Raw genomic sequence first — 23389 nt, 5'->3', positions numbered from 1 at the left:
CATTTTTTTGTCGTAGATTTGCCCCTTTAATCTCGTAAACTTTTTTCTCAAAATATTATTTTTGTATGTTTTTTTTTTATATATACACATTCTGGCAGTATGTAATATCCTCCAATATTCTCTAGGGTTGAAATTTGGAATTTGCAAGTATTTCAATGAGTGCCCTATTAAGGGTTAAAGTGGTGAATCTGGGAGAAAAAAGTTGCTTTTTTCACCCACTTTTTTTTCCCGTTTCTCGTAAAACTGCGACGTTTTCGCGCAGATTTGCCACTTTAAATCTCTTAAATCTGCGACTTTTTTTCTTGTAGATTTGCCACTTTAATCTGGTAATTTGCAACTTTTTTCTCGAAATATTACCTGAAGTTACCAAATATAGTCCTTTGCCTGATAAAGGGTTAATGCACTAAACGAGGGATGGAAACGCTTTTTGGGAATAAGTTCTGACGTATTGAACATTTTTCTCACATGACTGATCAGCTGTTTCCTCTGACATGAAAGAACAATTATAAATTGCCCAATTTCATATAATTCCTGGAGACATATTTTTTTCTCATTGGTGGCCAAAGTTGTTCGATTAGCAACCTTTTTATTATTATTTTTTCTGTCTTGCTCAATCTCTTCTTCTTCGACTGTTTCCTGACAGATTAGCCTACATCAATACATTACAGCGCCATCTTCTGACCAAAGTATGTTTATGCAGCTTTGTTTATTTGCTCTAAACCAATTGATGGAAATGTCCCTAATTCAAATTTTCTTGAATGCAACATTTGAAAGATTTGATTAGACTTCAATGGAAACACAGTTGGTGTGCTCACTTTGGCTTCTTCATCTACTGAACATGTGTTTTTTTTTTATGTTCCAACATCCTTACACTTTCTTTTTGTCTAACTTTAAAGCTCATTTACCATCCGTGCTTCTGTTCAGTTTTTCAAAATTTTTCATACTTTTCAACTCCTCTTCACCACTTAAAACTCCTTCATATTTTCAACTTGAACATTTCATTGAAACTTTAAACAATTATCCATCCTTTATCATATTAGAGCATCTTCTTTATACCTTTTATTTGTAATCACAATTCACATTTTATACTTTGAGTCTCTACATCTCATTAACTTTCACTGACACTTCAACTGCTTTCACTCGTAATGTTATGTTCAGGTGCTGTTTTTCTAATTACTTTCCAATAACTGCATGATAAAGGTAATTTATTACAGGGAAAGTAATTTTGTGTTAATTTTTTTGTTATTTTTTTTACACAAAACACACACAAAATTACAAAAAACACAGACAAACACTCAAAACACACAAAAACACAAAAAATTACAAAAAACACATAAAACATGAAAGACAAACCAGAAACACACACAAAAACACATACAAAATTACAAAAAACACTCTCGCTACACACCAAAAACACAATAAAAACACAAAAAAACACAAAAATTACAAAAAACACAAAGAAATTACAAAAAACAATAAAAAAAGATTGCATTACAAATGCTAAATGCACAAAGCTAAATTTGAAAAATCTCTGCAAAAAAAGCAAAATCATGTTAATACCCTTCGAGGTGTTTTTTTCCCCTTTGTTAAAAAATGGTTAATGCATTATATTGGACATGGAAACTTTTGGAAAAGCCAAAACTTGACAGCAGAGCTCCATGCTGCTTCGTTTTTACGTCATGAAGAAGTCGTGCTCTGGCGCTTTCATGGACTCCAGAGGGTTAATGTGGATAGTTTTTGCAACTGCACATCTCACCACTATATTCTTATCCTTGATCTTGCTGTTGGAAAATTATAATTAATATTTTTATTAATTATAATTTTCCAACAGCGTTACTTCCACCGTTGCTGATTTGAATGGGAATGTGCTTTCTACTCTCAATGGGTTTCTATGATCGTATCAAAAACCCCAAAATGTTGAATTGTTCATTTAAGCTACATATACACTTAAAAGAGTTGAAAATGAACCTATAAGTCTTGTTTATTACAGGGTGCTTGCATAGATTATTGTTTTGTCAGAGTACATTACTTACACACATGTTGGATACAATTTCTGATAAAACACGTCAGACATTTAGAAGATTAAATACTAATAAATTGGCACAGGATGGTGATATTGTCTCAGCCAATGAGATTTCAGCCTTTAAAAAACACATTTTCAATAATTTTCTAAGCTTTGATTGAAGATGATTGTAAAAAGGAATCTTCTTTCCTTTGATCCTCTCCAATATCCGCAGCGCTAATTGAGGTTCGCAACGGCTGGGTTTGATGACATTACTACAGCAGTCCATTAATAATGCAAAATATTTAAAGATCACCTATTTTTATCATTGGGTAACAGATTGTAGTAATTATTTTGGACATCTGTTGGGGTTTGGAGTTTATTAAACCTGATTTTGACTCTCCTTGTACTCATTTAGACTGGCCCGGGGCCATCATTCCTCTTTCAGATGATGGGCCGGCTCTCATCTTTTACACACATTGAGTCACGGCTCATTTACAGATCTTATGGTGGAGTGATGCTCAGCAGCTTGAGGGGTGATGTATTGGAGGTGTTATCGTTTTTAATCAGATATTAAAGTTATATTTATAAGGAGGAAGGAGACTCTTTGCAGGTTCTTTTTCATCATTTGATCTCATAACTGGATGTGCAGTATCATCAATGCACGAACAGACATTATTATAAGACTTTTAGAGAGTACATTAACGTCATTACAGTCACTCTAATCCTGTACTTGTAATAACCTGAGTATTTGTGTTTTATGTTATATTTTTGCCTTTTTTGAGGGAGATATTATAGGCTAGTTTTTAGTCCACTACATTTATTTAACAGCCTGACAAATCTCAGTACTGTATGTTACTTGGATGCTCCTTTCTTCTTTTAGTTATTTTCCCTTTTGGCTGGAGCCAGCATTCTTCACAGAGACGACTTGTTCCCCACCATCTCATGCTCCCTCACAGCTCTCATGCCACACACTTGCTACTCTTCCACCAGGACCTGCTGACTCTTGTTTGGAGCCCTGAGGGGACAGGATGTCTCCTCCTGCTGCTGCTGGAGACAGCAGTCTGGGTCAAAGCATCTGTCACTCTGTTCTTCTCTTCTGTTTCTCTGCTCAGCCAGGCAGCTCTTGGGTGCCACTCGTCCTCATCTTAGTTCAGAAGATTTCCCTCCAATAAGCCAAGTATCTCAGGATCTCAATCACGACCTCCTTCTTGTCTGCAGACTCAGCACTGAAACTGTAAAGAGAAAAGTTTTTTTGCTGGATATTCTGGACTCCCTGGAATGGGTTTTCTCAGCTTTGGTCAAAAGGTTTCTTTAACCTTACCCAACCCTTTAGTTGAACAGGTTTCAGCACCTGGTCCCCTTGTGTTGTTCATGGCTTATTTCTGCTTTGCTCTGATGTATTTTTCTTTTTAAAGGTTTTCTCAGAAGAGTGCAAATTAGTATTTCTGGTGCATGATGCATCTTACACCTTACTCACTGATCCCTATCCACCTACTTGCATCAGAAGTAGATGTATATGGGATCACTGAGAGGCAAATGGGAGCAAAACACACTGGTGATTCATTTTCAAGTGTTTAAATGTCTCCATTAAGTCTTTTGGAAGAAAACATGAAGGCTTTTAGTCCTGTTTCAAAAAGGAGTAGCTCTGCACTTCAGCCTCTTGTGGTCAAAATGAGTACTCCACACTGAGATCTAATGACTGGGATTAAAAAAAATCACTTGCCAACAGAAAACAGAATGCAATGATCTGCAAATCTTTGGAAACCTACATTCAGTTGCAGCGCAAAGATAAGATATCTCATGCTCCAACTGGGAAACTTTTGTTTTTGTGCAACTACTCACTCATTCTGATGGTGAGAACATGTAAAAAATGATTTATAAATATCCATTTTCACCAGGTGTGGCATTTTTAAAGAATAACTAATAAAGCCTTATCTTGTTTTTTTATTTTTGGTGAGATCACCATGAGATCACATAGCTCTATCATTACCAACTATGTATAATATGAAGACAATCACATTTATTTTTGTGCTATGTCTGGGAAAACATATTTGTTTTTCAAATGCAATTTTTAATATGTTCTGTCTTTATTTCATGCACCCTCTTTCTTGACTTCATGAGAGCAGGAGACATGCAGGTTTCAGCTCTGCAGCCTAGCTACATTATGCAACGAGGCTGTGATGATGGCATCTCCTCATGTTCTCACAGTACAGCCCGCGCTCTCAGCTTTGCAGTCACATACTGTACTGCGCAACAGGCTCTCTCACTCCCGCGGCTCCCACAGCATGCCAGCTCTACAGCCTTCCTTTCGGTGGCGCTAGAGCTCCAGACATCCTCCATGTGGCATGAAGAGGGCTGCCCGGACGACTCAAGCTGTGGCTTTGCCGCAACTTTGATGTGTTATGAAATGGGAGTTGAGTGCGCATTGCAGGAAAAGAGGAAGAACAGAAGATTATAGTCTTCCGCGCTTCCAACTGTAAAATCACAGAACATGAGAGGCCTTTACCTGAGTAAAAATAACATGGTGACGAATGTTCGTCCTCCCACGTGTTGAATGTGTGATGAGGGAAGTGACACATACTGCACATTTCCCCCCAGTTTATTTTCAGTCTAAGTAATGTGGTGCCTCTAGACCATTTTAAGAGTGTTAACTGCTGAAAAGTGCTCTCTGAGTGTTCTCCTGATTAAACGGATAAAATCACAGCGGGAAAACACTTGTGGCACCGACGGCTTTTCATTCTCCCTTTACTGCTGCCCTTTTCTGGCCTCTACCGCGCGTATTTACGCACACGCAACGTCGAGCGTCAAAAATTCCCTTTTCGGTACCACTGCCAGCTAAATGTCTTTAAGTGGTGTTACTCTGCTGGTAACACCTCAGTCTTTTCCCTTTCAACGTGTGAATGCAATGAACAAAGGCTGAAATGCATTTATTAACGGAACCATGAACCATCAAACATCCACTATGCGTAATTTCATTTCTGCGGACAATATATGGAAATATCATGACTGAAAAGACATAAAAGTCAGTGCAATATAGTTATAGCAATATATATGTCTCCCACTTACATATTTCAAGAAGCCAGATATCTTATGATGCCACACATTGCACCTCTCTGCGCTCAGGAACACATCCAATAGGATATCACTGGCATTGTGCGTGCGTAAATGCGCTTCATAGTGTCTTTAAATGTAACGAAGCACCCATTCAGGTGCAACACGCCATCCTGTGTTGGGGGTGAATTGAAAATGCCTCTCAGAGGTCCCCAGATCTGTCCTCCGGTAACAGATAATAGACGTAGTGGGGGGGGGACGACGGCCGCGTGGGTCAGCAGCTCTGCAGGGTCTGTCTTTAGAGTCCTGGTGGGCGTTAAGAGAGACGGAGGGAGAATGAAGATGCTTCAGCCTGCCTGGAGACAAGAGTGGGTCTCTTACAAATGGCCACAATAGGCCTCACAATAGACAAGCTTTTTTTAAATTCACGCCCTCTTGCGCTATAATGGGTTGAATGAACATGCATGAGGAGAGAATGTCATAGGCGTATTTTTAGAAAACCTATATTTGGGTGCTTTGAGGTCGTAACGAGCCTGCAGCTAGGCCACTACACAGCATGGGAGCATGAAATGGGGCTTGATGTCCTGAAACGTGTCAGACTGCGTGTGAAAAATGTCACTTTGCTCACATGTGCCATAATTGGATGGTCCTATTATGACATCACTGCACAACACCACGTATAAAAGCCTGTGGGGCATGTATATAGGTCCGACACGACCTTTTCTCCCTCTGACTGTTAGATTGTTCTCGACAGGGGAAAAAAAATAAATTAACATCTCTCTCTCCTGCACAAGTAAGTAAATTATTATTCCCCAGCATCATAACGTGCTCCAGGCTGTCATCAACTTTCCTATTTTCCCTTTTAGACCTGTTGAAATATGCAGTATGTTACTCATTTGTCATTATGTCAGCTGAGATGAGAAGAAATGCAATCCTGGAGGTGACAACTTGTGTGCACGGCTGACTCCGCCCCCCTCCCCCCATGTCGGCTGGCATGTAAGGTGACACCGGCCAATCACGTCTCATTCCGCTTCCACCTAGCAGGGAAAACAGTACAAGGAGGCGGAAACCAGTACTGGGGCTGTATATAAGCAGTTAAGCGTGGGATTTTTGTATCAGTGTCACCATCCAATGACTCTCTGCCTGACCAGCAAGAGCGCACAGGGACCCGGAGATCCGTACAAGTCGGTGTGGACTTGAACCGGCAGTGACGAAGAAGGGGAACCCCCAGCAGTCTGCAGCTGCAAGGCCCGGATCAGAGACCCATGCTGCCGCCGCCTGACAAAGCGCTGTCCGTCCGCTGTGGTGCTGAACCGCAGGGCTCGACCCTTCAACTGGTGACGTAGAGCGGCATTACAGAAAAAAAGAAAAGAAAAAAAAGCTGCACAAACATTTAATTAGATAAATAATTATTTATGTGGATTTGAAGCAAGTGAGAAACAAAGAAGAAAACACACAGGAGAAGAAGAAGTGATGGCTGGACTCCCCCCTGCCCTCGGCGTCACTCCGGCGGTGTGAGCACAGCAGCGCGAACCCAGCGGAGCCTCCGTAGATGAGGAGAGTGAGCTTTCGATCAGTGAGGTACGCTCTTACGCAGGGGGAAATTTTTAGGGAAAGAGATTTGCTAGATTTGCTCTCCTGAAAAAAAAGGCTCTACATGCAGCTGCGAAAATGGGCTGTATCAGCTCCAAAACGCCACTTGGTAAGAGTTGTTTTTCCAATCTGCTCTCATAAAAGCACGCTGGAGGAAGCCTGAATATTTTTACGCATTGTTTTTCTTTTTTTTTTGCTGCAGCCTTTCACGGGTGCAGAGTGGGTTTAGGTGCTTGTAGTGCACAGCATGCTGTGCCCGAGATGTGAGACATATGATAGCGCTGCTGAGTCATATGCATATGAATAAGGAGCCTTGTATATAAATATATTTAAGAGTTAAAGGCAATCTTAACTGTTAGATGTGAAATGGTTTGTATGTATGCAGGGGTGCGTTTTATTGGGGTGGTGGGGACGCGCTAGAGGGGCTGGTGTCTGCAGCCTAAACATCGCGATGCTACGAGAGTTGCAAGAAGCTTTTTTGGCGAGCACGCCAGTCAGAGGCAGAGAAGACAGAGGTGCTCTTGACACCATTGAAGGATGCGCTGTTAAAAACAGCTTTTATATGTATCTGTGACGAGAAGACTCCACTAGACACGATGGTTCTGACCGCGCTGACCCAGTTTAGCTGCAAGGTAGGAAACCCTTTCTGCATGCGTGCGACCGAGCAAAAATGTTTTTTAAGTCGTTATTTCTAAGAATTTGGGGGATAATCTCTGCCTGGTGTTAAATTCAAATGACTAGTTTGGAGAATTGGCTCCATCAGTGCTTCGAGGCACACACATGCAGCAATTGATCATTTGCTTGTTGCCAAGAAACAAGCTCCCTGTTGCCACCGCATCTCTGGTTGTTTACACCGCTGCTGTACGTGTCTCCATCCGTTCCGCTGGCGGCTAAATGTCGCCAAAGGGGCCCCGTCCTTCTGTGTGCTACCCCGACCTCTGACGCGTGTCTCCCCCCAGATATCCCCCTCCTGTTATTTATTTGACTCCTCTGTAGCCTCCATAAATCAAACCTGCCCCACATCCACTCATACATCCATCCATCTCACCCAAACAGACGCTTATTTCCTCCAGCGAGGCAACCTTTCAAACTGTGATTTATCCGTCATCTCCATGCCTCTAATTGGTTGTGTAATCTGTCGCTTCAGTCACTTGATGATTATGACGCCTTCTCCCTGTCTCCTTGTCGCGGAGTGCGTTAAGGACATGCCCTAGCCACATAAACCCCATATAAAGCCACCGTGTGTGCACGTTTATCGAGAATGTAATCTACAGCAGGGCGACAGGAGCCACCTGTTTGACTCTCATATATCAGTCTGTATGTGTGTTACATCACACTGCTGCTGGTCTTGACCTAATTGTGTTGATTCGCTCATAAGTCTTTCTCAGAGAGCCCGGAAGACATGAGGAAGAGATGGAGAGAGAGAGAGAGAGAGAGAGAGTGAGAGAGTGAAATGCGCGGCCAAGGTCTCTCTATCTGCAGTTTCCACGACAACGGGAACTACAGAGAGGAGAAGAAGAGAGTGTGTGAGAGACCTAAGTGAAATAAATGTTAAAAAAAAAAAAAAATGAAGATTGCATTTGCTTTGAGGGGAGAGGACACACTTCCTTTTGGAGCTGCGCTTTTTTTGGGGGGAGATCACAGTCAGAGGAAGGAGATTAATTAAGATAAAAAAGACGTCGAGCAAATGAAGAAATTAGCCACAGATGGAGGATGACCGCAGGGCCACAAGTTTTCTCCAAGTAACCTCAGTTTGATCAAGCCCATTATTCTGTATTTGTCTCAGTCCCATCTACGTGTTCCACCACATGCGCTCATCTCCACTCCATGTTGATCTGTCCCACAGCCACGTCTCTTAGGTTGCATCCTCAGTCTGGCTCAGGGTCACTGCTGCAGAGCAAGTGAGCTATACACTTGGACTGTGCATTGCAAAACATTTTAAATATGTGCGCAATGCTGTATGCAATCTATTAGGCTGTTGTGTGTCGCAGTAAAAGGCAATAAAGCCGCTCATCGACAGGCAGGGGGAGCGAAATGGGAGCATTTTCTCACAATTAGTTGTTGACGTGTCACCATAAAGTCCCTCCGTGGGGTGCAGCGGGCTCAAATGGCACATCTGGACATCAATCATGTGCTATACAAAAACACACGTGCGCATCTTTCACTCCTCTGAACAATACTTTCATTGACCAAGGTGGCCTAGATTCAACGATACAATACACCCCGGGCATCTGATCTCATCACACCCAATTAAACGGCACATATTGAATTCTGCTGGTGGGCAACTTGAGCTCGGCGCGCTAAACGGCAGGTCTTTGACCCGGTGTGTACGTGTGTGTGTGTGTGTGTGTGTGTGTGTGTGTGTGTGTGTGTGTGTGTGTGTGTGTGTGTGTGTGTGATTGCTCTTGATATTGGACTCAATATTTGAGATGGGTGCTGGCGACTAATCGAGCGAGTCGTTCTTTTCACAGACAGTAACTAGAGGAGCTGGAAAGAGGATCCAGGCACTGACATTTAGAGGGCCCACCTCTTAATCTCGTTTTGCAAATCTGATTTGAAGAGTGGCGAGCACGCGCAGGATTGTGTTTGTGTGAGGGAGCTTCAGTATATGTATATGTGGCGGATGGGAGCTGTCCAGGTGCTGAAATCCTCCGCTGCACGCTCCGCTGCGTGGGCCCCAGGAGCGCTTTTAGAAGAGTCCACGAGTGTGTCAGGTCATGACTCGGGCAGCTGTTAGAAAGGTTAAAGTCATGTAGTCAACCGAATAGTCCTGTGTCTGTAGGCACGTATGTGACAGGAGGTTGCTTTGTGACATTTGCTGTTATTCTCACAGCTTGTGTGTTGATGACGTGGCCTGCTCACGTCAGATAACGTGAATTAAACGTCAAGGGGGTAAATCATAATAATAATAATAATTGCATAATACCATGCCTTATTCTGTGCTTTTATGTGTTATACTGCTTCTCTCCCTCCGACAAAGCAGAACCAACTTCATAAAATATCAAACAGGCTTGGGCTGCTGCCAGGGCCTTACCTGCATGACATGGCATGGCTTTAACCTGCATGGAATAAGCCTCCGCGCCCCAAACCCTAAGCTATCTCACTACCAGTAGTCTCTACAGAGTACGCTGCAGTAAAAAAAAAAAGTCCTGTGATTGCTGAGCCTCACAATACTTAGACTTGTACCATGCATGATACAAAAAGTGTGTCTGAAAGTGCGTGGTACAAGCCTTAAGACCCCTATTTCAGTTCTGTGGCACCCCGAAATTTTTGACTTCTTTTTTTCAGATTTAACACTTGATGTGTGAAATCAGACGTCTTTAGAGTCACAGTCGCCTTCCCTCTTTTTGTAGCCTGTGTGCAGCCGATTTATCTCCTCATAGGACATTTAGATATTGGCTTATTTTGTGGAAATATATATATTTTATGTAGCTAGATGTTTGAATGTGGTTTTCTTTGAGGGGAAACTGCAGTGAGATAAGGCAACATCACATTCCCCCATCGCCCCTGAGTGGCTGCCCTGGGGTCCCAGGGGTGCAGGCATGGGGGTTTGGCATGATGACGTAAGTCAACACGTAAGGATTAGCCAAATCCTTAAAACTCATAGTCTTATTCTTGCTCCAGTAATAATAAAAAAATAAAACATATTATGAACAATAATGTTTGGTAACACTTTACAATAACCAACTAAGTGATGTTTATAGACGGTTTATAGACCAGTTATTAACCATTTACAAAGTGCTATACATATTTAATCTTTAAATGTTTCAAACCGATTTCTTAAAGACATATGAATCATTTCATAATCATTAACATACTTAATATGGTGTTAAAAATGTTAAAATGAGTGCAACTAAAACTATTGATAAACTATTAATAATAATTGAATTGTTTGTTAATGGTAAAGTAACTATAAACTTACATTAATATAGCATCTATTTGTCATTTATAAATGATGTAGTTAGTTAAACATTAATAAATGATGTATTTACCATTCTATCTGTTTGCCATTTATAAATGAGGGTTATTGTAAAGTGTTACCTAATGTTTCAGTGCCAAAATAAATTGAAAGCATTTTTGTCATAATATGTAAAGTTTATTTTGGAGCAGAATATGTTGCGGGGCACTATGAGTTTTGCCAGCAGGTGTTTTGCTCTAACCTTCACGTGGCTCTCTTCTCCTGACAGTGGCCTATGACGGTTCGTTGCGCGTGGACTGGAGCGCGGCAAGCTCTCTGTCTGACCTCGCGCTTTTGGGGAACACGCGGACCTGCTTGGCGCGCAGACTGATTCTGACAGCACCTTTGGGCGCACTGGACTTCAGCGAGGTGCCCTTAACACTCTTTTCCCCCCAATTTGATCTGTTTTTTTTACTTTTGTTTTGTAATATAGCTAATGCAGCTACACTGACGCATTGAGACTTTCTACTCATCATTAAAACATAGGCTAGTTGATATTTCTGAGTGCTTTATAATGAATAATGAAGATTCAAATTAGGCAAATGACTCATTCAATTTAGTCAAAGTGGGCAGGCGCCATTAAAGAGAACACGTCCACTCAACAATCTGTATAAATGTAATTTTATAGGATGTTATAGGCTACATTCGAATTACATGATTTCACAGATTTAAAGTTCCCCAGTAGGTCTTTATAAATCTACGGAAGCCCTGAGAGGCAAATCAGAAAAACAATTTTGGTGATCCCTTTTCGATGTCTGATCTAAATTGTTGTTATTTGAATCCTGTTTTTTATGACTTTAAAACACTTGAAAAGATACTTTTTTCAACTTACTTTTTTACATATATGAAAACAGGAAAAAAGTTTTGACAGGTGAATTTTTTCTCGTCCTTTCTATTTTGTCAGGGTAATTTTTCTGCTTGTTTGTTGTTGTAATGATCAAGTTGTCCAGAAGAGGATGAAGTTCACCAAGTTCCAACAAGATCTCCAACCTATACAACAGAATAGGTTGTTTGTCAACACCACCCATAACGACACATATGTAGCGTTTCCCTGTACATGTACATTTGCGGTAGTAAAAAAAGGCTGCAGTGTTGTTGAATTTTTGCTGCAAAACCACTGATCTAGGTCTAAAAAAGTTTCTGGTAAGACGCTAAAAAAGACAGTTTAAACAGTTTTTAAAAAATGTACATAAATGCCGGAAATTAAGTGTGGCATCACTAGAAGTGGCATAGTTAGACTACATAACTATATGTACTACAGAACGTGCTGCATGGACGTTCAGTGATGTTTAAATAGCATTGTTAACTTTTGTTTTTATATGGTACACGAACGCCGTTCACCTGCGTGAAAGTCCGACATCTGTTTGCAAAGGCCCTCCCTGAAATACTATTGGCCCCTCTGGTCCCTAGCACCATTAACAAGAAATGCTTTGATAGAACTTCTGATCCCTAGAATGGAAAACATGAATGCTTATGGTGCTATTTAGAACATTCAGAACATTGGGCAGTGGTGCACTTCAGCCTCTTGTGGCTAAAATGAGTATTACAACATCAAACACAGAAAAATGTTCCTGACAAGAAAAAAAAAATCAGCAATTTTTTTTTTTTGGTCAACATTTTTTGGTCCTAACAGGCTATTACATGACTGATAAAAGGCATTTTTAAAGAAATTCTACTGTTCATAGATGTTTAAATGATTCTAGACCTTTGTTTTACCATTTGCATAAGAATTTAAATCAGCTAATTGTAATGAACCAGAAACGCTGCACACACTTGTAATTATTGTTACATGGATTATTGGATATTTTTTGCGTATATCACTTCCCATCATTAGAGCCAAACTACAATCAGTCTGGTGTATTATAACCTAGTCAGGCGCCGACCAGATATTCCTAATCATAGATGACAGTCTCTCAGTAATTCGCCACATGAAGCAGAAAATTATTTTCTCAACCCTTCCTGGTTTGGTAATTACCTTAATAATGTGTTTCAACCCTGAGTTCTTTCTCCATTTTAGTTTTCATTAATGTTAACCACTTGGTTTCTTTTTTTTTTGCGAGGCATTCAGCATAATTAGCAATTAATTTTTAATTTGGGATTTTAAATGGAATCTCAGTGTCACAGAGTGTAATGCCTCTCCCCTTTGGACAAAACATAACACACAGTCTCTACTTCAGAGGTTACTAGTGAACAGCTGCACTGATTGCATTGTTAGATCAACTCAGCTGTGAGATGATACAGTTGTAGTGGCTCGTAAAGTAAAGAAAACACACTTTCCTTTCCACTGGTTGCACCAGAATCAAGGTAATTATGTGGTTTCATACAGCAATATGTACACTGTAAAAAATGTTTGTAGAAATTACAGTAAAACACTGTCAAATTACATCACAAAAAGGCCGTAAAATTAAAAATTCTATATCGCCGTAGTAGACGCTTTTACTTACCGTAAATCAAAGAATAGCACAAGACTTTTACTTCTGATATAAACTGTAGGAAACACACAGTTTTGCTGTAAAAATATAACATTTCCATGTAAAGTTAATGGAGAAATAGCATGATGTCACAATGACATAATTACCCTAAAAATAACGTGATTATTTAGTCTAAATTACACTTTTTGCTGATATTTACATTTACATTTACAGTAGAAAACCCACTCACTGTATTTTTTTTACGGTGAAGTTCTGGCAACCAAAGCTGCCGGTATTTTACTGTAAATTAAACAGATTATTTTTTACAGTGTATACACTGCTTCCGACACTTATAGCTAGAGCTAAAACAGGATTTATTTAAGATTGATAACTATTTAAGGGAAGGGCAGATCAATCTATAACTATAGTGATTTATTTTTAAAGATGGAATGAAAATAGACCTTTTATATGTGGACTGTGCACCTGCTAAATAATACAAAATAAAAATCTACTCAGAATGTTGGTTTTCTTAAACCAATAACTTTATTTATGATATTTAAGATTATTACACATTATTGCATGATTATTCGTATGAGACATACAATGCATTACATTATCAACTAATTCTATTAAGGATAAAAACAACTCAGTACTGAATGTTAAGTTTGCTGACCTTTTCAATAAAGAATAAAGATGTACATGGTCTTTCATAAAGTTGGAATAATTTTGTTTTCAGACACAATCCTCTTTTTTTGGTTTCATTGTCATTGTGATATGTTTGGAAGAGATTGATTAATAACGTTTTGAGAAGATAGACACTTTATCTGTCAAGAATAAATCACATTGACACAATCATTTCATGGAAATAGGCAAAAATGTATTCCAACTTTATGGGAGACTGAGTAATTAAAAGCTAACACAATTTCTCAATTACCCCAAGCATTGTTTTCTGCATTATATATTTTGTTAAAAAAAGTTTTATTATTATTTATTATTATCATATTGGACAACATATATGTGGATACCATTATTATTGAAAAGCTAATATCCACTGTTAACTGTCTCAGAGATGGGCTCTACTAGTAGCAATACATTAGATAAGACAGCAGGTGAGAAAAGAAGGGGTTTAGTGGATCGACACTGTAAAAAAATGTCTGTAGATTTTACGGTGAAAAACTGCTAAACCACGACAGTAAAAGACCATAAAATGATAAATGGGTTTTTTTGTTTTTTGAAAAATACATTACTCCACTGTAAAATACACTGTAATATGTATTTAATGAAATATATATACAAGCCACCACTGTAATTTTTGCATTTATTTTTGTAAAAAAACCTTTTTTTCACTGTTAAATGTACTAAACACCATATCTCTATCTTTAATGCAAAACAGTGTTTCTTTTGGATGGAAGAACCTTTTATTTATACAGTAAAACATTTAATAAAATGGCAATCTTAAATGTGAAATCAACAGTGCCAATATCTTTTTACCGTAATATTAAAAAAAGTTGCACTGTATTCGGTAAAGTTCTGTTTTTTTACAGTAAAAACAACAGGGTTTTTTTTTTCCAGTGTACAAAGAATAGAATCTAAGAAGTCTGCTACAATACCACCAAGCAATTTGTTGCTTCACAGTTAACAGCCTACTGTATGTGTCTGGAGTTTGTGCAGCTGTGCAGCTGAAGTTACTGGGTTGCTTACAGTTGGCTCAGAAATGATGATGAAGATGCTAATGAGGATGATGCATCCACCTTGCCGCCTTTATACCTCAGCGCGCACCATCTGGGTGTGAATCTGATGTGTTGCAGTGAGGCAGCCAGGCGACGATTAGCATGGCCTAAATGATCCATTATGAAATGCAGCCTCTCACTATTCTCTATTATACGACTCAGGCCCGTTATTGAATACTGGGCACGGTGAGAAACAGTTCTTATCAAATCTCATTGCTGTACACTTCAGAAACCCCTTAAAATACACATAATAGCTCTATCTGGTCAGATTTTGCATTAGGAATCAGATTTTTTTTTTTTTTTGTTAAGTAATATTTGAGCAGCAATTGATAGCAAGTATTGGTGCATTTGGTTTTAAGACCAGTTGGTCATAAAATACATGCACATCTTTAGATATCTGGTATTTTCCTGCTTCATTCTATATGCAAGAGGTTACATTTATGATGATGCAAGTGCCTTATCTCTGACACTCGATTAGCTTCTGCTTTTACTGTAAACAAAAAAAAGAAAAGGAGGAGAGCATGTCATTAATGTGGCGGTCGTGGTTGGTGTTTAGAGCGCGTGACATCATCGGTGAATCAGGCACGCAGGCATGCCGGGAGGAATTGTTCCATGGTGACCAGTTGCCATAGAAATGTTCCCATTGTGGAAAACTTGAGACATAGAGAGAAAGAAGGAAAAAAAGAGAAGAAGAGGTATGCACAGAAACACGGTGCGTGGAAGGAAGAGACGGATGTTCAGGTTATTTCCACCAAGGAGACGGATGTCACGTCCGTCTGTTCCACTGGAACAATTCATGGCTAGCCCTCTCATGTCATTTATGTATAATAACTTCCATCTATCTATGCCCTTTGTGTGTGTGTGTGTGTGTGTGTGTGTGTGATTAAAGAATGTGCTCTTGAACAGAGAACAACCAAAGCAGCAAAACAGGCAACATGCGTCTGCAGCTTTGTGTGACATTTGATAAATAAGAGTATAAGAGAATAATAAGAGAATAAGAGTATTTGACTCAATCAGCGAGTAACAGATAGATTTTTGCTGTATTATAACCTAAACAAAACAAAAGTAAACAAAATTATGCATTTTTGTAGGCCAACCCGGAAGTAGCCTCTGGGATTTTTGCATTGGATTTTAGATCATTGCAGAAAATAAGCTCTTTTGCAAACACGTTTCAGGGGCTGACATGTTTTATTCAGCAGGATAATCTTCACAAATGAACATCACTTTTATTATGTTTGAATGCAGCCGACTGAAGTAAAAAGCTAATGTTATGTTATAGCCTAATACACCTAATCTACAATCTACAAGAGTTCAAGAGCTGTGAAAAACACGACTAGAGGCTGTTAGGTGGCCTAGTGATGTCGTTTAATGTTCCTGACAACCACTGTAGTCTCATTTAGCCACTTGTTAGCAACCGCATTTTGAAGAACACACAAAAACTTCAAAATTCACAAGTTGGGGTATTTACTAATGTATTTTATGTCGTACAACAAAACATGTGTTAACCTTAGACCTTATTTCAGGCTTCTAACCACCGACACATTCAATATCCTCATTGAGTAACCCTAACCTCAACCTTACTTCATGATTTACCTTTAAAAATACAAATGCATCTAGGAAACTGAAGAATCTGGTGATAGGATGTTTATCATGATACCTGGTTACGATTCATACACTACTGGTCAAAAGTTTTAGAACACACCAAGTTTTCCAGAATTTAATTGAAAATTATGCAGTTTAATGTCTCAGTGTACTCTGAAATTAATGCACATTTGCAACATTTAAAATTCTTTATTGAGCATGATAGTGTTTTGAAAGTAAAAAAAAGATTCAAAATCACATTTTATGTTGGACTAAAGGACTTAAAAAAAAGACACAAAATGACCAAAAAAGACACCAAAAGACACAAAATGACAAAAAAAAGACACAAAATGACTTACAAAGACATGAAAAGAATTCAAAAATGGACAAAATAGCCCAAGACTCCATAGAGTTAAGTTGTTAACCCATTTCTTGTTCCCCGAAAAAGGCCTCCTTGTATAATTCTGAAATGTATTTGTGTAAATGTATTTTTATTTACCTCTGGCAGTTCACCACTTACCTTCGTACCCTTTCAAGCTGTTCATTTGACTTGAACTGCTTGAATTTCAATAAAAAACTGGAAAAATTGGGGTGTTCTAAAACTTTTGACCGGTAGTGTATGTCATGATATATTATGATAATGTAAGCAAGGTGATGTACTGCATTTTTTATTCAAATTTGACAGAAAACTTACAGTATAAAGAACGAACCACATTTTCCATCAAATCTGAGTTAAAGACGGTTTAGTTTTTATGCAGAACAGTGTTCTACAAATCTTTACATGTAAACTATAAAATCACACTCATGTTGGAAAGTCTTTCTTCCTCCTTTGGTGTCTTCATGAGCTAATTTAAGTGGTAATGTGGAAAAAACATGCTAGAAAAAAAGATGTGTAGTATTTTATTGTCATGAAATATGAACATTTTCCCCTATATCCCAATGTTAACAAAAGTAAAAATGTATTTGTGTATCCCTCTTGTAAATGGGATCTGCTCCCAAAGTTAGTGGGTTCTTCTTTGGTCCATGCTACACCCTTCCACCAAGTTTCAATCAGGCCAGTAGTCTTTTAAAATCCTGCCGACAGAGACAAACTGCACCAAAGACACAACTTTAGGAATCTTTATAGAATCACAAGACATTATATCATGATGCTCAAGTGTATTGATGCTTTTTCACACCCAAGTGATGGCTCTACAATTACAAAAAGGTTTTGCTGGAGCACTAACATTTGCTTTACAGGCTTACTGACGAAGTCTAAAACAATTTTATTTTCAAGTGACGCAGATAGGGGGACACAAGTCCAGTCAGTTTAATGTCAACCTGCACTCTGCCTGCTCTCAGCTCCTAACATACACTGCAAAAAAGGTGTGTCTAAAAACAAGATAAAAACACTAAATCTGAGGGAAATGATCTTGCTGCATGGACAGATAATTTCACTTGACAACATTTCTTAAGTTAAGATGATTAAATCTAGAAATAAGCATGTTGAACACTTAAAATAAGAAATTAACTCTTAATTAATTAATTATTAATTATTATTAATTATCTAACACTTCTAAATCTAAAGTTTTTTTTATCTTGGTAAGAAACAAATAATTGTCAGTGCACCAGTTCATCACTGCTTGCAGCTTTAATTTGTCTTGTTTTAAGAGTTAATTTCTTATTTTAAGCGTTCAACATGCTTATTTCTAGATTTAACAATCTTAATTTAAGAAATCTTGTCAAGTGACATTATCTGTCCATGCAGCAAGATCATTTCCCTCAGATTTAGTGTTTTTATCTTGTTTTTAGACACACCTTTTTTGCAGTGTGTATACATTCTGTCCAAGAATCTGTTGTGTTTTCCTCAGCCTGTCTCCAGGTCACATTAGTCGCCCGCACTGACTCATGAGACATCCAGTGATTTAAAAGCCAGAAGTGAAGTTGAGCAGCATCACGTCAGCCTCTCTACTGTCTGTGTTCACCAGACTGTGAAGATTTATGACTGCTTGACATTATGCATGCCTGTTTGTGTGTTTGTATTGCTTTTGTTATGAGGGCTTAATATCTGTAACGAGAGACACAAGTCTTGCCTGATGAGCGTGCTGCATGTTGCAGTCTAATTGAAGCACTCGGCCTGTTCTGAGTGCTGCTCATGTCCTCCTCTGTGCTCGCTCTGCTGTTCAGTAGGGCAGTGGGGGAGCAGAGGAGGGAGGGGAGCAGAGCCGGGAGCCAGCGGGGCTGTTAAGTGGAGCTGCGTGGCGAGGTGATGCTCTAGCTCACGGATGGACTAAAAGCTGACAGTGATATACTTGTATGTAATGCTGAAAGGCTCCCACCATTTAAAAATTATGTTTATGTACCATAAAAAGAACCTGGTCTCACAGAAATCCGTGAAATAGCCACAGATTTCGCTTAACTCAAAATCCGTGGAATAGCCACGGAATCACTCAAATTTCCGTGAAACTGACACGGATTTCGCTACAATGCAAGTTAATGACAGTCATATCCCTTGAGGTTGCTATGACGACTGTCACAGAGTTCTGGGTCCTGTACTGATTGACGCGCCAAAACAGCAGGGCATTGTGGGATTTGTAGTATTAGCGATAAATGCGCCGTATAATACCGGCGGGTCAGCTTTTATAGTACAATAATAATATAATAATTTGGTATTGCCTCGCGGGCCAAATAAAATTACACCGCGGGTCAGAGTTTGACACCCCTGCTCTAATGTCTCAACAACTGCCAGTTACAAGCTCACAAACAACATAAGTGACTGAGAAGATGATAACTATCCTTACCATTCTGCTAGTTGCCGACTTGGTCAACCTAGTACTGGCGCAGCTGGACCAGATCCAGAATGTCTAAGTGAAGGAAGCAGAGTAGATGTGCTTGCAGCCCTTTTTGAGAGTTTTTTCTTCACTTTTTATTTGGGGAAACCATCTTAAAAATAATATATTAGAGTATTTTTACAGATTTGAAAACATGCCTGCAGGGGGAATTTAAATAAGATCATTTTCACAAAGTGACAAGTTGTATTTCCAGACAGCATTCTTGCCAGGGTGGAAATGTCTCTGAGGCCTTCACATGGTAGTCTACTTGAAAAATAGAAATCAAGTTTGGAGGCATTAGGCTGGGTGAGACAGGATATCCCTAAAGGTGTATAAAATCCTCCCACACCAAACTAAAATGATTTCTCTGGGCAACTATTTGAAAACAAATAAAACATATTCAGCTGTGGGTGGACACATTAACTGTCTGACATGTGATTTTTTAATTAGAGAGCAACACAATATATCTGTCTACCCCTCCTCGAGGGTGTATGTCACATCTCCCCCAGATTATCCTCCCTCTGATCTGTGAGCTGCTCTGTGGCACAAGAGGATTATCGCGCCTCGCGGCAGCCTCTGATACCATCACATGCTTGGGATTCCCCTTCGCTCTTGCAGGGCCTTCTGACAAACTATTTTGTTGTCGGTTGTTTGGTATTTTGTTGCTATTAAGTGGAATTGACAGGACAAGGTCAGGGTGATGCTTCTAGGAGGATCGAACTTCATCAGCCTGTCCGGCGTGTTCTTATTCACTGCAGATCAGATGTACATGGTCTGTACACTGCAAAAAAGGTGTGTCTAATAACAAGATAAAAACACTAAATCTGAGGGAAATGATCTTGCTGCATAGACAGATAATTCCACTTGACAAGATTTCTTAAATTAAGATTGTTAAATTTAGAAATAAGCATGTTGAATGCTTAAAGTAGTAAGAAATTAACTCTTAAAACAAGATAAATTATCTTACACTTCTAAATCTAAAGTTTTTTTTATCTTGGTAAGAAACAGATCATTTGCAGTGCACTCTGCTCGGGCCAGTTCTGCTTGCAGCTTTAATTTATCTCATTTTAAGAGTTAATTTCTTATTTTAAGCCTTCAACATGCTTATTTCTAGATTTAATAATCTTAATTTAAGAACTCTCGTCAAGTGAAATTATCTGTCCATGCAGCAAGATCATTTCTCTCAGATTTAGTGTTTTTATCTGTTTTTTAGACACACTTTTTTTGCAGTGTACAGAGTGGTGACTCATTAATGAAAGGAAGGAAAACAGGTATTTTTAAAGGGACGGTTCACTCCTAGATCAAAAATACATTGTTTCTCTTACCTGTAGTGCTATTTATCGATCTAGATTGTTTTGACGTCTGCTTTCTTTTGAATGTAATGGAATCGGTGGCAGATAGCATTTCCCTTTCAAGTGATGCTCAAAGCTAAAAAAACCCACAACAGATTGAAAAACTCAAAAGCGATGTCTCTTACCAGAAACCATGGCCCGGTTACTCATCCCCAGGCCTTGTTGTGCTCAGTTTCAACTATTTTCTCCCTCCACTCGCCAACAGTATAAAAGGAAGCATGCTTCTGCTCGTCAATGACAGGCTATTTTGTGGAGATTAGCTCAAAGAATGCATCACCCTTGAGATAGCCCTGTGTGTATCAATGACTCACCATGTGTGACCATGAATTTATGAAGAAAACTCTTGTCTTGTGTGCCTTTATGGTAAATTAAATACCAAAAAAATGGCAAAAAAAACAAACAAACAAAAACCAGAATAAATTAACTCCAGTAAATGGAGGCCCAGTTCAGAAATAGCAAAACATCCATTTATATAGTATAATCCCAGTCTGGTTTATCTAGTTATATGCATGCTACTTCCTGTATTGTATTGTATGTAACTTTGCCAAAACCCTACAATTTATTTAGCAAGTCTGGGAGAGTGAGGATGAGTAATCCAGAGGTGGCAGTGGCAGTATAATGTTAGCGAAAATGCACATGTTAGGGAAGTACTGAACATACGACTGGATAAATGACACTTGGATTACACATTAGTGGTGAGAGAGTTTGAAACGGATGTTTTGATATTGTTGTACTGATAATAAACTGTCAGGTTTAACTAAGGATCTACTATGTTTGGGCCAGTTTTTGGATTCTCTATTCATCATGAAGGCACATAAGAAAAACTGAAGTTTTCTTCTATCTTCTTTGATGCACAATCATTTTAAGGGTAAAATATTCATTTTCCCAGAAGGACTCCCCAGAACTGTTTGGTTCAAAAATGCCTCATGTTTACATCTCACGCTGTCATGAGTCGGTGTAGTTCAGAAGAAAGAAAATAGTTCCTCAGTGTAACTGAGGGCAACACTTGGATTATCTTGAGTAACCGGGTTATGATTTCTAGAAAGAGATGGTAAATGGGGTGCACTTATATAGCGCTTTTATCTAAATCGCTTTACACTACACACTACGCTCATTCACCCGTTCACACACACATTCATACTGGTGGCAGAGGCTACCAGGGCACACTGGTGCCACCTGCCACCATTGGGAATTCATTCACACACCGATGAACGCAGCATCCTTCCGGTTACTGGACGAAAGCTCTACCAACTGAGCCACAGCAGCCCCAGATATTGCTGTTGAGTTTTTGGTAACACTTTACAATAACTATCATTTATAAATGGTGAACAGATAGTTTATTAATGTTTAATCATAATTTATAAACTGTATATAAACCATTTAGAATGGTAAATACATAATTTATTCATGTTTAAATAACTAAATCATATATAAATGACAAATAGATGGTATATTAATGTAAGTTTATAGTGTATAGTGTATATAGTTATAATTAATAGTTTATCAATAGTTTTAGTTGCACTCATTATAACATTTTTAACACCATATTAAGTATGTTAATGATTTTGAAATGATTCATATACCTTTAAGAAATTGGTTGAAAACAATTAAAGATTAAATATGTATATAGCACTTTATAAATTGTTAATAATTGGTTTATAAACCACCTATAAACAGTACTTAGTTGGTTATTGTAAAGTGTTACCGAGTTTTTCAAATATATAGTTTTGCCGCTTTGAGCACCAAAAGGGAAGTGTCATCTCGTTCCATTACATTCAAGAGAATATAGCAGTAACACCCAAACAATCTAGAGTGATAAATAGCACTACAGGGAAGAGGAAAAATGTGTATTTTGGTGGGTGAACAACCTCTTTAAATTCAAAATGACTCAACAATTCGTATAAGTGTTACGTTTACTACTGAGGTTCTCTTGCTCTTGAGAGTGAAGTAGCTCAGTGTTGTTCCTCTAAATGAAAGCAGGTGAAACCGGAGCGTCAGAGAGGACTGGACACAATCTGTACCTGCTGAGATGTACTTGTCTGCCTAAAACCATCATCAGACTGCTCAGTCACCCAAGTGTGCTGACCCATATTGAGTAACAACACGGTGGCGTCTGCACAGCATGCGGCCTTTGCTGTTGACGTGCCTGTTTTCCACGTGAGTACAGGTAGGGCTATAAAAAGAGTTAGCAGACAAAGGAACTTGTCAACACTTGATACTCCCTTTGTGGTTTGACTTTACAGAGCAGACAGATTTGATGGAGGACACACCAGGGGGAGGGGGTCTATCTTTTGTCTACTGTCTGGTTCTGTTAACTCACTGTGGGGGAAATTACCTACCTAGCTGTCTGGACACAGAGCCTCATCAGTTTCCTTTCAAGAAGATTCCCTGTTATAATTACTTGCATATTTACACAACTGGAGAAGCCCACTTGGGAACTGACTATGTGCATATACATTGGATAATCTTGAACCAGTGATGTGCACACTGCAAAAAAGGTGTGTCAAAAACAAGATAAAAACACTAAATCTGAGGGAAATGATCTTGCTGCATGGACAGATAATTTCACTTGACAAGATTTCTTAAATTGAGATGATTAAATCTAGAAATAAGCATGTTGAACGCTTAAAATAAGAAATTATTAAAGTAAACAAGACAAATTAAAGCAGCAAGCAGCGATGAACAGAGTGCACTAACAATTATTTGTTTCTTACCAAGATAAAAAAAACCTTTAGATTTAGAAGTCTTAGATAATGTATCTTGTTTTAAGAGTTAATTTCTTATTTTAAGTGTTCAACATGCTTATTTCTGGATTTCACAATCTTAATTTAAGAAATGTTGTCAAGTGAAATTATCTGTCCATGCAGCAAGATCATTTCCCTCAGATTTAGTGTTTTT

General features: G+C 38.7%; 1 protein-coding gene across 3 annotated transcripts in view; it reads left to right on the top strand.

The window, feature by feature from the left end:
- The first annotated feature begins 6638 nt into the window (after nt 1-6638).
- fam131ab (family with sequence similarity 131 member Ab) overlaps nt 6639-23389 on the top strand; it is a 33775-nt gene continuing 17024 nt past the window's right edge. The window contains exons 1-2 of one of the 3 annotated variants that reach the window (XM_059330746.1): nt 6676-6758; nt 10837-10976. In XM_059330746.1, coding sequence (XP_059186729.1) covers nt 6728-6758; nt 10837-10976 — 171 coding nt within the window. In that variant the 5' untranslated portion in view covers nt 6676-6727. Of the gene's footprint in view, nt 6759-7107; nt 7282-10836; nt 10977-23389 lie in introns of those variants that run through there. The other 2 variants (XM_059330747.1, XM_059330748.1) reach the window with 2 other exon arrangements.

The sequence above is a fragment of the Centropristis striata genome, chromosome 4 (genome assembly GCF_030273125.1).
Source record: "Centropristis striata isolate RG_2023a ecotype Rhode Island chromosome 4, C.striata_1.0, whole genome shotgun sequence".
NCBI classification, from domain to species: domain Eukaryota; kingdom Metazoa; phylum Chordata; class Actinopteri; order Perciformes; family Serranidae; genus Centropristis; species Centropristis striata.
This window is presented reverse-complemented; position numbering and strand designations above follow the sequence as displayed.